The 17,114-nt window shown below is 36.4% G+C and overlaps 2 protein-coding genes across 3 annotated transcripts; both read right to left on the bottom strand.

Annotated features, from left to right (window-relative positions):
- Window positions 1-4,536: 4,536 nt before the first annotated feature.
- Window positions 4,537-7,777, bottom strand: LOC113734282 (low affinity inorganic phosphate transporter 1-like). The gene is made up of 2 exons (XM_027260764.2): window positions 7,643-7,777; window positions 4,537-6,371 (listed from the first exon to the last, which is right to left on the bottom strand). Exon 2 carries the CDS (start codon window positions 6,328-6,330, stop codon window positions 4,714-4,716), a length of 1,617 nt encoding a protein of 538 aa, XP_027116565.1. The 5' UTR covers window positions 6,331-6,371; window positions 7,643-7,777; the 3' UTR covers window positions 4,537-4,713.
- Window positions 7,778-12,439: 4,662 nt separating this feature from the next.
- LOC113734279 (serine/threonine-protein phosphatase PP1) lies at window positions 12,440-17,033 on the bottom strand. Of its 2 annotated transcripts, none has more exons than XM_027260761.2 (4): window positions 16,528-17,033; window positions 14,129-14,688; window positions 13,825-14,046; window positions 12,440-12,871 (listed from the first exon to the last, which is right to left on the bottom strand). In XM_027260761.2, the coding sequence occupies exons 1-4, from the start codon at window positions 16,700-16,702 to the stop codon at window positions 12,848-12,850; spliced, it is 981 nt and encodes a 326-aa protein (XP_027116562.1). In that variant the 5' UTR covers window positions 16,703-17,033; the 3' UTR covers window positions 12,440-12,847. The 2 variants fall into 2 exon arrangements, with proteins under 2 accessions (XP_027116562.1, XP_027116561.1); XM_027260760.2 differs by having other exon boundaries at window positions 12,440-12,836; window positions 16,528-16,911.
- Window positions 17,034-17,114: the final 81 nt, after the last annotated feature.

Below are 17,114 nucleotides of genomic sequence, written 5' to 3'. Positions count from 1 at the left end.
AACGATTTTAGCCTTTCTGAACAGATTCCAATTGAGTATGACTAACTTTTACAACATTAATACAGAGATGTAATATTTGAGTATTGTTCATGTGAATGAATCCGTACATGTCAATAATAGTAGAGAATTCGCCTCACATTCAAGACAATTATATTGGTCCCCAAAATTACGACATCTGCTCCTTTTTCTTTCATTGGACGCCTTTTCCTTTCATTGGACGCATCACAACGTTATGCTTTTTCCCCCCTTTTGAGTCTAAATCTTTTTTTTCCCTGTTTTAAATAATATGTGATACCAGCCAAACTAAATCACTTTCTAGCAATTTACACACATCTGAAAATCTTAGGATCCAATAGGAACTTTTTTTTTGGTTCAAGGGATAAACCAAGGACAAAAGGCTGCTGGCTGCCAGATAAACCTTATGTGTGGCTTCACATAGCCACATAGAGAAGATTTCCGTCTAGCTGATCTCATTCAAGAGGTTAACGGCCAATTTGGTCAAACCATGCATGACTACTAGGGTTTCTGTCCACCTGATCTCATTCAAAGGCGGGCCATTAGGTATTGTCTTTTTCCTCAAATTATGAGTTGTTATATGCAACTTGATTAATTAACGTAAAGGGTTCGTTGACATCAGATTGTTGACGTGTGTTATCGTTGTTAAATTTTGAAAGCCCACAAAAATATCTCAGTACGCATGCGTAGCCTATTATTGCTATGAGAAAAATCGACCTCATACAACCAAAATCTTGTTCTAAAGAAAGTAAGGTTAATTTATTTGTTATAAGCAGGTTATTAACAAACCTAAAATGTTAAAAAAAAGTCGGTCAATTGCATTTCAGTTTTACTTCTGCAATAAACCGATTGAAAACGTCACGTCACGTTAATAAATATCAAAATACATGTTACTTTCTAGATGTTCAGCTTAACCACAAATGTAAAGTAAACGTTCATGGCTTCCTGTATTATTCAGAGTATGAGACCAAAACTTAGTCCTACTTCAACTAACTTGTTAGTAAAGACTATAAAATCAGCAAAGACGTGTACATTTATCAGCTTAATTAATCGTATTATAGTTCTCTTCTCTCCGTCAGCCAGCCCATAGAGAATGGTTGTGTAGAAACAATGAGTTCGATATTAAAAATTCTATTGTGTTCCCTTAATTGTCAATTGTCACAGCTCATATATTGACTAGAAATGCTATGTATGCAAAATGTCTTACTTCAACTTGTTGGACAAAAATCTAAAAATGGCACCTTTTCAGCATACCCCCCGTTTGGATTCCCCGGTTTAAGGCTTTAAGCACGTCTGAACTTTGACCTTTGAAGTAAACATATTGTTTTCTTTCTAATGATTTCGGCTCCGTGTTTGCAAAAGCTATCAAGTGTCATCCCAAGAATTCTATAGCTTTGACTCTATGCTTCATATAATTGCTACCCTTGTAAGAATTTTTTTTTTAATTTTATTTTAGTTGCAAAATCCACACTTTTGACAGAAGGGCAGAGAGTGGACTTATGTTGCTAATTACATTTCCTTCAAAAAAAACAAAAAAAGAAGAAAGAAAGAAAATCTTGCCAATGACATAAGATTTGATTTTTAGGAATTAATTTTATGCAGGGAGGGCATGCTAAGGGAGAAAATAATGAAGGAAAAGATTAAAAAAGGAAGGGTAGATGCCAGCCAAATTTGAAAAGAAACATAGACAAAGATTTTTAAAATGAGTTGGAAATTTTAAGCTAGCTAGTGCTTTGCATTCGTTAACGAGGCGCCACTATTAATTTGGTCAGTAAGCTCTCTTAGCGGCAGGTAAGCTCCCTCACAGTTGGCGCCACTATTAATTTACCTGCCGCTAAAAATTCACTTCTCTTATAGGCTCATGCAACAAATCCATGTCCTACTATCTATCAGATGAAGTTTGCAATAATCCAACTAAAATTGATGGATAACAATCGTTGTTGATCTCGAATTGACATTTTCATTTTCAGAAAAAGTACTAATATAACTTCATGAGTAATACCTCCACGAATATTGGAGTAAAAAATGGAACTCTAAATTAAGAGTATGGTCGTTTTCTTGATATAGGCAAATGGGTAGTTTTTTTTTTTTTTTTTGGGGGGGAAAGGGGGGGGGGGGGGGTTATGGGCAATTCGGAAAAATTCATGCGACCATAATCCTACTCGTAAAATCTCTCATTGGTGGAAACATTCACTGGACTTGGCACTTCAAATTCTAGCACAATTTGCAATTGCTTGTGTTTAATTAAACTTACATGTTGCTTGTTCTATATATTTTACTAGGCATTGGTCCCCGTGCATCGCCGGGTGCCCATATTGTATTTTTTTTTTTTGGGGTATGATAAGTTTTTTGTTATTATTTTATTATTATTTGTATAAGTGAAAGGTTTTGGATACAAAATCTCCTACTTACCATTCCTCTCACCTTGCCATTCAACCCAACCTTCCTTTGTTTATTTATTAATTATATGTACATGTATTTTATATTGGAAAATGTGTAAAGATTTGTAATATAATTTTTATAATGTAGTATGAATTTGTAGTATTTTGCATTATTTTTGAATGATTATGATTTTGATATGTTTTTCTATTGGTAAAGTGGTTAATTATTTTGCATTTTTATTTTTTTGGTATTTTTATTGTTTATAGTATATTTATGATTTGTGTAATTGTGATTAGGGGTGAGCAAACGGTGCATATTCGGTAATTCGGGTATATGAATATGGTAAATTCGGTTATTAGACTTACAGAAATTTAAACCGCTTTCAAATTCAAATTGGAGATACCCAAATTCATTTCAATTCTGAATTTGAATTCGGAAACGGTAATGAATTTGAGTTAACCGAATTTAATGATTAATTTACAAATTTGGAGTGTGTGTGTGTGTGTATATATATATATATATATATATATATATTTGTCGATACGATAGACAATTCTACACTGGGAAGAGGGACCTGAAGAGATCCAAGGATAATCTGGAGGGAACTAAACCACTACTGGACCAGACAGATACACTACATATCCGTATGAATTTTTTAAATAAATTCACATAATATGACAATTGGTGAAAGACAATGAGTTTGTTTGGACAACAAGAATTTGGAATAAAAATTTCAGATTTTGTTTTGCTTGCATCATACACACAATTTTCAATCACCTTTTTATCTCACGTACATCACATCACAAAAAGTGCTACAATAACTGGATCAAATAAATTTGAACCCTTGACCTCTCATCCGGTCAAATCTTAATGCTTTGGCGCTGGTGGTTAAGAATTTGGGGTAAAGAAAAGTTATAAGCAGTACGAAAGTACAGTCATGTACGGCAAATAGGCTCATTACTTTAGACGGAAATGCGTCCGACTGTGAATTTGTGGTGACATGACGAGAGATCTTGCGATTTGATTGCCTGCTATAGAAACTTGGTTCCAATCCAATCTGCTTGTCTCTTCAACTGCCTAAGCCAATGACATGCAGCCGTTATTCGCTTTTTGATAGAACCCATCTCATCAAATTTAATTTCTGCTTGAGAAAACCATCCATGAAATGAAATGATCAAGGAATTTGTCGAATTAATCAACGCCACCCGCATTTATTTATTTTTTTGAAAAATTTATTTAGAATGTTGCTCATATTTTTGTCAAATAAAAAGTTTTTGTGAACATTCCCATAAAGAGAACAAAGAAGTTGATACTGACTTCCACAGAGACATTATTGATATGCAATATATGCCCCTACGTGAATGGTCCAGCGGAAGCCAGCTCTCACAGGGACCGAGAGGTCACGAGTTCGAGTCTCCGCTCTGTTGGATTCCTCCGCGCACTTAACGTGCTAAGGTTGGGTTGGGACGCCGGGCCTGGGTCGCAGGGAATTAGTTGGACCCGTAAGGATTGACCCGGACACCCTTGTATCGAAAAAAAAAAGAAAAAAAAGAAATGCAATATATCATGCGTTAATTAAACTGTTTGAGTCCGTTATTAAAGAATTTTTGTTAAGTTTTGCACTTTCATCTCAATTGATCAGCTTCGTCTAATCAAAGTGCCATAAACGAGTACATCATAGCAATGACATTCAGCAACAAGCACCCCACAAGCCTGCCGACTTAGCAATTTAGCTTGCAGAAAGCAGAGGCAAGAAAGCTATTTTCTTATGGAGGGGTGTATCATGTATTACCATGGCTAAAACTGACTTGGCACAACTAGTATTAGTGAACTGCGGGAGCAGGTAATATCGCAAAGAATCCTTTGTCTCACTTCCTGTGTCATTTTAAAAAACAGAGATAGTACGAAAATAGTGGAGCGAGAATAAACACTTTCAAATATCATTTTAGTTTAGCCAATCAAACAGCCAATATTAAAAGAAAGCCGGATTTTCACATCAAAATTCACATGTCATACCATCAAAATGTGAGAAGAAACTAATAAGTACAACTTTTTCTTGTCTTCATAGAGGAAACTTTCCTGTTTACTTGACATTGTTTGATCATATTGCTTCCTTATACAAAGATAAAGACGAGGCACTTTGACATGAACACGGAAGTCACTTTTAACACTCAGACAAAGAGGGGCTTTAATGAGTTCGAACAATATCTACAAATTTAAAATGAGAAAAAAAAAAAAAAAGAAGAAGTATGTCGCTAAACCCTCTAAAGCTTAATCTTTTAACTTCTTTCACTCAAATTTGAATATTCACCAGGATTAAACAGGAGCAGTCCTGTTTGAAGTAGTCTTGGCGTCCTCATCATTATTCTCATCCTCATTTTCACCTGACAACTCCTCGAGTGATTTTCCTTTAGGTTCTGGCACTAAGAAAGTGAAGAGCATCCCTAGTGCATTAACGCAGGCAAGAACAATTAGTGAATTCTTCATACCAATACCTGTTGGGTAGCCAGGATCAGTTTTGTTTGGATCTTTGCTTTGGGAAGCATACAAGAATCCGAATGCCCCAACTATTGCTCCTGCCTTTCCTGCAGCTGCAGATATGCCATGGCACGTCGACCTCAGTCTAGCTGGGAAGATTTCAGCCGGCACAACAAATGTGGTAGCATTAGGCCCAAAGTTTGAGAAGAAGAATGTCAACGAGTACATAACCACAAAGCCAATACGGTGAGCCTTCTTAGTCCAGTGATTGTATGGAATTGCTAAAGCTAACATGAAAACAGTCATGAAGAAGAAGCCCATCAGTTGAATTGCAAATCTTCCTATGACGTCAATAAGAGCCACCGTAAACCAATATCCTGGGACAGTACTGCATAGAGCAATCAGAGTTTGTGCCCTGGCAATTTTGAAGAGCTCCTCCCCTGCACTCATTGTTGCAGCTGGTGGGATCCATCCAATTCCAGTCAAAACATCCTTCTGGAAAAGATTTTGGCTGTAAAATGCAATATCAAGTAAAAACCATGTTGAAGTAGTTCCCAATAAATGAAGGCCATGGCGACGAACAAATTGTCTAGAAAACAATCCAAAGCTGTTGGATGATCTCTCAGTGAGTTTCTCCACCTTTTCCACTTCAGGGTCAAGTTCAACATTTAACACCCTAGCCATATCTTTAGCTGCCTTCTGAGCATTCCTGGCTACAAGGGCCGTGTAACGAGCAGTTTCAGGCATCTTCATTCGCCAGTAGTAGGTAAGACCAGCTGGTACAGCTCCAAACATCAGAATAATGCGCCACATATAGTCAGCTTGTGATATTGTTGATGCTGCTCTATCTTCTTCATAAGTTGGTGCAGGATATGCATGATTGAAAGAAGCTGAGACTATAATAGCCACAATTCCACTTGTTAATATTCCGAATCCCTGCATAGCAAAAACTGCAGAAATGAATGAACCGCGAGTCCTCTTGTTGGCATATTCAGACATAATTGTTGCTGAAAGTGGATAATCTCCTCCAATCCCAAAGCCAAGCCAAAACCTGAAGAAGCAAAGTGTGGCAATCACACCCTGCGGTCTGTTTCCAAAGGAAAGCCCTGAGGCAAGGGAAGAGACAACCATAAGAACTAAGGTTATACCATAAACTTTTTTCCGGCCCATTTTGTCGCCAAGCCAACCAAAGAATAGTTGGCCAACCAAGGTACCCACCAAGGCAACACCAGTGACAGCTGATGAGGCGCCGGGAGGTAAACTTCCGGGCTTTTTGGAGTCTGGGTGGAAGTAGTAAATGCGTCCCAGCAGCTTAGTACACAGGGAAATACTGAAAAGATCATATGCATCAGTGAAGAAGCCCATTCCAGCAACTACAATTGCTGTGAAATGGTAAAGCTGTGTCTTGGCAACATCAAGTGCATTAAGCACTTCCAGTTGCTGTCCCCTAGCCATGTCTACTTTTTCTGCTTCCTCTTTCTTGAAAGCTTAATTAGCTGCGGTACGTGAAAACACTCGATCAGATCATTGCATATCTTATGTGCATCAGCAAAAATATCATAGTTTGATTCAGATATAAGAGCATAGGATTTGGACATGAAAATTGGCAAAATTATTAGTGTGTGAAAATATAAGAACATAGAATCTGAATTTTGTTCATAAGCCTTGTTTCAAGTACAGTAAAAATTTCTTATCCAAATAGGATTCGACCGTCAGTAGTTGATCAAATGTAACATTCTGAATAAGTCAAGACCAATTCAAAATTTCAGGCATCAAAGAAATGAGAAATCACAGCAACTTTGTAAATAATTCATTCACAAAGTAAAAACAAAATTTATCACCTCTGTTTTTCACGAATTCGAAGTCACTAACACTAAGCTGAATGCATGTACTGATAAATTATTAGAATTCCACTTTATTATTCCGAAAGTGTGTACGTGATAATTCTCACAAACCCCGTTTTTCTACCTTAGGAAGAGGATCGAAGAAGTGAGTGACCACTGAGAAGCACTTACTGATCATATTTTTCCAATTTCTGTCATCAAATCTGATGATAACAAATGTTTTGGACAGGTACAAAGCAAATTATTCCTATACTTGTGAACAAAAAAATTTGTGCCTTAAGTGAGAAATAGAATACAATTTCTCTGATCTGAAGGAAGCAAAAAAAGATCTGAAAATATGAATAATCAGTAGTATAAGGCAAAAAAGAGACTGAATATGTTATTAGGCCGTCCGGCCTTGCATATGCACTTGGGACATCTGATTTGCAGAAACATATTATTGTCTTGCCTAAAAACATTAGTAACTTAATGATTCTAGCTTTGCTAACTATTTCTATCATGACCAGTTGACCACTAGCCAAATCCATGCTCTTAAGGACCGTCAAATCACTTGAAGGCTAAAGCCTACATGATATAAGTTGATAAAACTCTCATCCCAATATCCTTACGGTGTCAGGTTCAACGCCAATTTTTCCTATGTTCTGATTTCCTACATCTAAAAATCGCCCCGAAAGCTCCTCCACCATCCCTTCCTATGGTTGCCGCTGGCGGGCCGGCAATGTCTGAAGCCAAGTGTTTACATAGACATAACTATTTTTACATAACTTTTTTGCATGTTAGATGCAACGAATAGAAACTAAGATGCCCAAAAAAGGTACTTGCTAAAGTGGTAAGATGTCATGCATCCTATATGGCAAAGACTAAGAAAAACTCAAGAAGCTGTAGCCCTGTAGGATATCAAGAAGAACATAGAGCAAACGTACCTGATAGCCTACAACACATAAAAAAGGAAGGTGGATATGATCAAGAATGCCGCAAAAAATAAGAATTGGATGGGAGGTAGGTGTTTCTGAGCTGCCTGCTGTCTGGCTTTATAAGGCATAATTTTGCCTTTCAATTTACACAAGCCAATCAGCACCCTACGGCATCTTTGGGTATATCCCTTTTGAAGTCAACGGTTTTACAAACATTGCTTCTTCCTTGTGAATTCTCACTATTTTTTTGAATACTTTCCGAATAACAATTAATCACATGAATACCTAGTTGCCTTTTGGTATAAAGTTTAAGACGCTAGTCTATCATCATTGAACCAAGGTTATTAGAGAAGATTGTCAACTTTGCCTTGTATTTCTTACCAGCAATCTTATTGTTTTAAGGGCTGTCTAACATAAATTTTTGTGATCACATTCGCCGACCTAGAAGCACGTGTAAGCCCCAAAAATTAAGCAATAAGAAGATGGTGCTGCTTGATTGGTCAAAACTGTCCAAAGGGCCACTATTAAATCCATTGTGCTTTGTGCAACAACTTTCAATGGATATAGTGAAGAAAAGAAGAGATCATTTGAAAATACTGCTGTGGATAAATTTAGGAAAAATTATGGGTTGAATGGAGAATTTGAGTCATGGCAGACCCCTAGACCAGTTAACTGCATAGGGTTATAGATTCTATGCTTCTAGTGGAAATCCATAAACGACTCGTTTCCTCATTCCTGCTGTGGCAGTAAGAAAGTCTTAGAACCTGAATTCTATTTGGTATTTTGTCGAACTTTTTTTGGCAGATAGGAGCTAGTGTGTCTTTTAATTAGAAGCACTAGCAAGGCATAAAAAAGGTTCATCTTTTAATTCCCTTTTACTGTTTGTGAGCTAGAAGACAGACCAGAACTTTTCATTTTTGTTTATGCAATAACTCTTTCTTTCTTTTTTTGGGCATCTTATCCGCAATAAGAATTCAAACAGATACCATTTTATATTCCTATTTACAGCAGCATTGAACTCTGCATCTTTGGATGCCACCTTTAAATGTGAATCAACAGCTATGGATGATTTTCCAGGAACAAGAACTCCATTTGTCAGCAACACCAAGGGGACAAGTTGTTATTGTCTCATCAGGGATTGGTCGAGAGACTTTGGGACCTCCTAGTTTATGAGTTTAGTCAACAGAATGGGGTACACCAAAAGCAATAATGACTTGCCATGAATCTTGTATGGTCCGCAACAACATGTTTTCGTCAAGAAGATGCCTGGAAATTTTGCAAGGATGGAATAATTTAGACGACCTTAAGCCAAAATCACAAATTGACCTTGAAAGACTACTAATTCTCTTTCTTCTGTTGCCTCAAATGTAATTTCCAGTCTTTTTTTAACTTCTTCATTTAGGGGGGAATGAAAATGATTTTTGCTTTCTTTCGTCTATGGTAGTTATGCTTGACCCTAATAAGAGGTACAATATGGGAGTTGTATTGAAAATGTATTGAAATTTCATCAGTAGTTTCACCATAGGAAAAACTTTGCAGGGATCAGCTGGTCAATAAATAGTTTGAGAGTTACTTTCAGTTTGTAGTATATTTTGTCAGTCAAATTTTATGTCATCATTGCGCGTTAACGTAGGGGTACGTCAAAATTTAATATGAGAAAATGCCAGTATTTTTCTTCCAAGATATTGTAGCTCATGGATGCTTATTCCCTAAAGAACAAGAAGATTCCAACTTCCAATTGCAATAATATCTTCCCCAGCCCCAGGAACTCGAAGACTTGCTGTGCTCCAAATTGCTTATTGATGCAAGCATGCGTGCGTGTTCACGCTGCATGATCTTATGAGGCTGTGTTTTGCAGCTTACTGATAAATTTTAGAAAAGGGTGTTGTTATTCATGGTGTTCCAATGTCGTTGATATTGGCGAGAGTCTATACAGATGTTGCTTTATAAAGATAATGACTACAAAAGATAAAAACCCATCAAATTAGAAATCAAATAATTTGAGACAACGACTTATCAAATAAGATGTTGTTAAAAGCAAAATCTAAAACCTAACTAATCTTCAATATTATCCATATGTGACATTCTACGTTGAGCTAAAGAAGAAAGGATTAATCTTTCATACACTAACACTACTGTATACACTGTCATCGTTGAATGAATGATAACTATACAAAATTTGAATTTAAAATTCAACTTTTGCGCGTATATCATGAATCCAACAATGACAGTGTATATAAGATTTACTCAAGAAGAAAAGAGCAATAGAAAAAATTGTAGATCCTTTGATACAACCAAAAAAAAAAAAATCAATAATTTGTGTATGAGCTGATTTTGCTTATTTTAAGTAGACTGAGAAAAGGTATAGAGTTGTTTAGTGAGAGAAGACAAACATTTCCTTCTTTTTTCTTTGTATCTTTTTTTTTTCCCTAGGTATTAGTGGAGTACACGTATGTCAATGACATTTTCTTGCGGGTACCAGCAACCAGCTTGATCATATGTGTGTGTATATATATATTACATACACTTTGAAGATAATAGGTTTGAGTTTTTCTTTCAACAACCCTGGTCAATTCTCAATATTGTAGGACTAACAGACATAATAAATTTAAGATATCTTTTCACTTGGGGAAAAATTGTTGTATAATAAACATTTTTTATTTTTCTAAATACCTTTTCATCTCATATATATTATATAAAAGAATATTGTGTTTAGATTTTTCTTTTCAATCGTCTTTAGACTTGTTTGTGGCAGCATCTTTTTAGTTAAAAAGCAGAAAATCTGAAATTACTAAATAAGCCTAATTATTCAACTTCACGGATTATATAAATCACAAGTCTTATGTTACGCTAGATTAAGTATGATTTCACCAAGAACAAAAATCTTCTAATTTTCTGGAATTTCAACCTTAATCAATTTAGATCAAGACCTTATCCACAACTCAAAAATTTCATTCATTCACTGAAAACTATACCAGTGGCAGCAATTTGGGACAGAATCTCATCAATCAAAACTATCAAGAAATAACGTCCACAAGGTCCCATCATATGCCTACTAACTGCCAAGAAGTAAAGACTTGAAAGAGACCAAATTATTAACTTCCAAAAAATAAAATAGCCAACAAGTTGTTATAGCTGGGGAAAGCGTGTGGGAAACCGCGTTTATGTAACGAGAAAGTAGAACAATAAGCTAATCAAATTTGCTATCTTGGTCCCCCAATCATCCTCACAATTGACCAAGACTTTCGAAGTAATCTCAATTTATTGAATCATGCTGTATGGAGATTGACGTGAAGCTGAAGGTCTTAGTCCCCAAAAAATTGACAGATTTGTTTAGATCGAACTTTCCATTGCAATTTCCTTACACGTAATTTCCTGAAATAACAGGACAACGAAGAACCAGAATGTGTCATAATCACAATGACTAATGAAAGTATGATTTAAAACAAGAAATTAGAAAGTAATTACAACCTCAACTTTTAGTATTTGGCCTTTGTTATTGTCCCTCCCCCCCCCCCCCCCCCCCCCCCCTTTCCTCCCATTTTCCTCCTTTCTTTTGCATTTTTATCTTCATGCCACATCAATGTAGTTGAATAGTAAAGATTAGAACACTAAGATGATTTTCTTTTTGTTTCAGAATTTCTTACTTACAATCTGTTTTTATCTTATCACACAATCCAACCTTCTCCCATCCAGATGATCAATTTGTTTTATGCTTGTACAAAAACTCGTGCTTAACGTTCAATACTCATTATTTAGGACGCCTATCCCAATTCCTAAAGGGTCTAAAAAATGATCAGATTGCTACAATGAACTTGTGTCCTACTTCTAATCCTTGCAGTAGGGCGAGTGGCATAAATGGTCCATTAGTTGAATACACGTCTTGGCTACTGTTTCACATGAAAATGATGCATAGTTGAAGGGATTGCTTATTATCAAATACAAAGAGAGAATTCCATCCTAAATGCTACAAACTTCTGTTGCCATATTCTTTAGCTATGTCGCAGAGAATTTCTTATTCTCCCGTTCCATTTTTTTCTTAGATTTTAAGATTGGAACCCTGAGTATTTCCTGTATAGTTCCTCTCCCTTCCCATCTCCTTGATCAATATTTGATCCTTGATCATAGTTGATAGCTGCTAGTGTATGATGCTCATGGATCCAAACCAATACATAGGCAGCCTATATTCCCTCCATGGTATATAATTAATCTGTCTTTCAATTACAATCTTGTTTTTCCTCTGCCCAAGCACACGTTTTGGTCTTTCAAAATTGACTGTGACACACATAATTTGCTTCTTAAATTCTTCCCTTTTCCCTTCTCCTTTCTTTCTGAATGGGATGGCACTTCCCTTAAACCCCCCAACCCCCCCCCCCCCCCAAAAAAAAGAGAAAAAAAAAAAATCAGAGACAGAACTAGAAGTCAGTGCTAATTTTAACTAAAGCTACACTAAATTAAGGCCACAAGCCACATTGAAAGTAACCCTATAGCCTTATTACTCCCAATATTCATTCTAATTAGTATTCTACTAAAAAAGGAATTCAAAACCATTTACAGCATAAAAGAGCCCCCACCAGCCCAGTTTAGACCCTTTTCAGCTTGACTGCGCAACCATTGAGTACTTGTCTCAGAACAAGAAAATTTCTTTCGACAGTTTTGAAAAAGCACTCTAAATTGAGATTGGTGACGGAATTTTCATTAAAAAAAAGGGGAAAATTTTTCAAAAAATTGATTTCTAGGGGACAAGAGAGTTCAGGAAACTAGATGGGGTTTTAAGCATAATTACAAGGAAAAAACTGAAGGATCTAGCTGGAAGATAAAAATGGTTCACTACAGTCATTAAAGCATATACAACATGCAACAGTTATCTAGTTCCACCATATATTCTCACACCTAATGCCTCCCTCATAATGAGTAAAAAGGATTACCAAATCCCTTCTACCCCAGCTTTTAGAGTCAATAAGAGTATTTGGTTTTTTTCAGAAATCCAACTCTTACAAAATCAGCCTGCAACATAGACAATTATTACAGCTTCCCCAGAGGCAACTGCCAAGGGAAAGAAATCTTCAATCTACTGTCCCTGCTATATGGTGTTTCAATCTCTGTCCCTTCGACCAACATGGTTTGCAGAACTTTCATCTCATCTTCATGCTTTGTATGGCACAGATGTAATCAGCAAGTATTTAAGGAATTCCTTCTGCAGCTGAACAAAACTCATCCTACTTTACCAAGAAATGACTGCCAATGAAATTGAAAAAAAAAATTTAATACAGTATATAAAGGAATCTGCAGCACCAATTGTAATTCTAACCAATTGTCCAATCATCCCAGAAGTTTTATGTTCAGAAGTTCTTCTCTGAAGGCTCAGAAAAAGTTCAATGACATGTTTATGCTGACTTTGTGAAAGAAATAAAATGTCACTAAATGCGCTAAGTTCTTCTACATATTACAACTTACAGTCTTACGTTGAAAATAAAAAACAGTATAGCAGACTAAAGTTCATTTTGGATCATTGCACCACAATGTCAGAACTTTCTTAAAATGTATCCTAAAAAAATGTACCAGACTCAGAATATTATATAGGAAATCAAAATCTGCATTTATCTTTCAATTCATTAATCATGATATCTACCTTTATGTACTTAAATTCAGACTATGCAGCACTATTCTCTAGGTTCTATATTTGCAACTCTCTTGAATTGTTACTACTACAATTATTCTTTTTTGGGAGCATATTCCATCTACCCCAATGACTACACTATAGTAGAATATTCATTACTGCGATTGGCTCCAGATTTTGTCCCACTAAACATCTGTCATTTCACTCAATAAGCATTTGCTTGAAAGTTGAAAGCTATCACGCAAAATCAAACGAAAGCACCACAAAAGATAATGTACTGCATGACAGGAGATCTGAGACAAAGGAGTGAGGCACTATTCCCTAACAAAATACGCTATTTCATAATAATGCAATAGTTAATCTGTTTTGTACGTCTGTTTTAAACTTCTCTTTAGACATACCCCCCCAAAAAAAAAACTCTTTACACAAGTTCAAGAAAATAACTAAACCTGATGACCAAGTTAACAAAAAGTAATTAATTTGGAGGCCATCCTTGCAAAGTGGAACTTCAAGTCTACAAAAGTATGGGGGAAAATTGGATTCAAAAGGAAGGAACCAAGAGGGTTACCACCTTTGTCTTTGCATGAAGGTTTCCAGTTTTAGTTCTTCTGGTGCTCCCAAAACCAAATTTTGACTTCTTCTCAGCAGGCTTTAGTATTTGGAAAGAGCACATCAAAGTCTCATCGACGCTCATCATTGCACCAGCATTGTCAAATTCTCCACAGTAGTTAGGGGCAGAGAATATTGTTACAAGTTGTCTATCAGCGAAAAACTCATATCCATCTTCCACAACCTGCCACAAGTACATAAAAGGACATAAAGAAAACACTAAGCTGACTAATTCAATGCATAAATAGAGATGATTCAACTCAAACCTGGTGAGCCCGGCAGATAAGATCCAGATCATTCTTCTCAAGAAATTCTAACACCTTATCATGGCCAAAGGTATATGACACTCCCCTATCATTCATCCCCCATCCTTTAACATCCTTACTTGGATCTGACCATAGGAGATCACAAAGCAAGCCACTCTCTGGAACATCAGTTGGACGCTGTAGTTCTAAAATTTGATCCACATCATGCAGGTCCGGAGAAAGTCCTCCATGCATGCACAATATCTTGTCATCTATCAAAGCTGCTACAGGCAAGCAATTAAAACATTCTGTGAATACTTTCCACAGTCTGACGTTGAATCTTCGTTTGCACTCATCGTAGAACCCATATACACGATTAACAGAGGCACATTCATGGTTGCCCCTCAGAAGGAAGAAGTTGTCAGGATGCTTGATCTTGAATGCAAGTAGAAGACATATTGTTTCAAGACTTTGTTTTCCTCGATCCACATAATCCCCCAAGAACAAGTAATTGGACTTCGGGGGCAATCCACCATACTGGAAAAGCCTAAGTAGATCAGAATACTGACCATGAATATCCCCTGGCAATGAATACAGATAAACAACCAAATGAGAAAAAACACTGACATTGTCTGAAAACATCAAATTATCCTAACCAGAATAAATAAAGCAGCTCCAAACAGCAATGTGATAAAGTTCAACAATAGTACAACCCACAAACTGCATCTTGTTGAAACCCAACAAGCAGAGGTGGAAACAAACTTAAACAAGACCAAAGGACTAGTCTCTATCACGAAGAGGTCCATACTACCCCTATAGTCAATTACATCTAAGTTGAGTTTATTTCTTTTCACCCTACCCACTCAGAGACCAAGGGGGAAAAATTTTTTTATTTTCTTACCTCTCAAAGAATAAATACTCCCATTTGCTAGAGTTCTATAATGGTGAAGCTTATAAAACACAGCTGTTAGTATACATAACACAGTAGGATGATTGTAACTAAACAGATCAAGTTAAAGAAGCACATAAGTGAAAAGCTAATCGTTGTGTATTGCTAGAGAAAATCATGTGTGGACATATGCTATGATAAAACATTTGACACGAACCAAATTAAGTAGAAAAAAACTAAATGAATGCATCAGTGGCAGAAATAGGTGAACAAGTTTTTGAATGGGTAACCGGGTACAATTACCAGACAAAAAAATAAGCATCTTCAACCGCAACCATACAAAACCTTGCATATCAGACATGGGGCTTTTGTAAACAATGCAGGGCACAGCCTCCCAACGGTCAACAAATTAAATAAAAAACTACCAAAAGTTAACCATATGAAGCCAAAAAATATAACATCCAACTGTCACTTTTTCAGGTTTAGACATGATGTATCCAATAATCACGATAGTGAAATTGCCTTAAATGCATTTCATTTTGATATGTAATTACAAGAGAAAGACTAAAACATTTCTGCTTCCATATCCAAACTAATGAAAAACTAAATGCTGGCAACAAAAGCCATACAGGAAAAAGACAAACACATGCCCCTAATATTCCAACAATAATAAATAACTAATTTTGTTGGATCCTCAAATATTTTCCAACAAATTGTGATATCAGTTGGTTCAGCAGAATATCACCTGACTTGCTGCATTCAGTGCTTAAATTCCATAATAAATTACAAATGAAGACTAAACCTAACACCAAGCCAGCAAGGGTTCCCAAATGAAGATTAAAGCTAACACCAAGCCAGCAGAACAGAAATTCAATTAATCACAGCCAATCAATGACAAGATTCACTCTGCAACCCAAAAACAATAGGAACACATATTATGCGCACTGGCAATCATCAGCTAGATTCCAAATCAACATAAACAGCACTTTAGATAATGCTCCATTTGCGAAATTGATGAACATTGACCATAATCGTCTATTTCACTTAAACAAGAGAACATCCCTTTGACACACCATAAGCACATTATCATTTCAACCACTATCTTCATCATCTTCTGGACTATAATCTAAATCAGTAACTGCAATCACCTATGTCCAATCGGGGACTTCGCATTCAATTTACAATCTGAGGTAGCTATACATGAAGTCTACAACCAATAATTACATATAAAAAAAAAAAAAGTTCACATGGAATACAGTTAGTCGGGGAGAGAGGTGAGAACCAACCACCCCAAGCAAAATCACTCATATTAACGATACCCAACTCAAAACTTTTCTAAAACAAGCAGACTAAAACTTCACTATTCGAACCCTGCTCAGAATACACTTAATTTAACCATTAATCAACTCAATCATAAACCAAACCAAGACCCACTTCAAGAACACAATAAGGCAACCGAGACTACCAAAATGGGAAATAAACAAAACCTTCTCAAAGTAACCCCTCCGATATTAGAGAAAAGAAACATTACCACAGATCTTGATTGGAGCTGCAAGCTCAAGGAGATTAGGCTGTGCCATAAAGATTTCCTTCGACCTTAAACAAAGATGTCTAATTTCTGATTCCGAAAGCTGCACTTGTTTCCCTGGCCTTCCTCTAACCTCAAGCAAACGGTTAATTATATCATCAACAGCCAAAGCATCCATCTTTCCTTACTCAAATCTTCATGCGCCAAAGAACTCACAATCTACCAAAAAATGAACTAAAGTTAACTAGTATTTATCAAGATTCGAATTGTCTCGATCACGAATCAGAAGATAAAGAAAAGGCATGGGAGGAAATGGGATAAAGTGAAGTGGGTTGGCGGAATTTGATGGAATTCTTGTCTGGTTAGCATTTTCTCCAGGGGCGGAGCAAAAGGAGAGGGTTTATAAGTGAAAGAAGAAGACTTTATAGCGACTTTCTTTAGCTTAGAGCATTGGCCATTTCTTTTTTTTTATCTTTTCTTTTTGGTGAATGAACGAACATTCGTGTTTATCTGGTGCGTGACTGTGTGAAGATGAAAAGCAAATAGAGTGAGACGGGGACCGGTGGGGAGCTGAGAGAACGACCCACGTC

This window comes from Coffea arabica, chromosome 3c, assembly GCF_036785885.1.
Source record: "Coffea arabica cultivar ET-39 chromosome 3c, Coffea Arabica ET-39 HiFi, whole genome shotgun sequence".
Lineage (NCBI taxonomy): Eukaryota > Viridiplantae > Streptophyta > Magnoliopsida > Gentianales > Rubiaceae > Coffea > Coffea arabica.
Note: the sequence above shows the minus strand (reverse complement) of the source record. Positions and strands in the feature narration are given on the sequence as shown.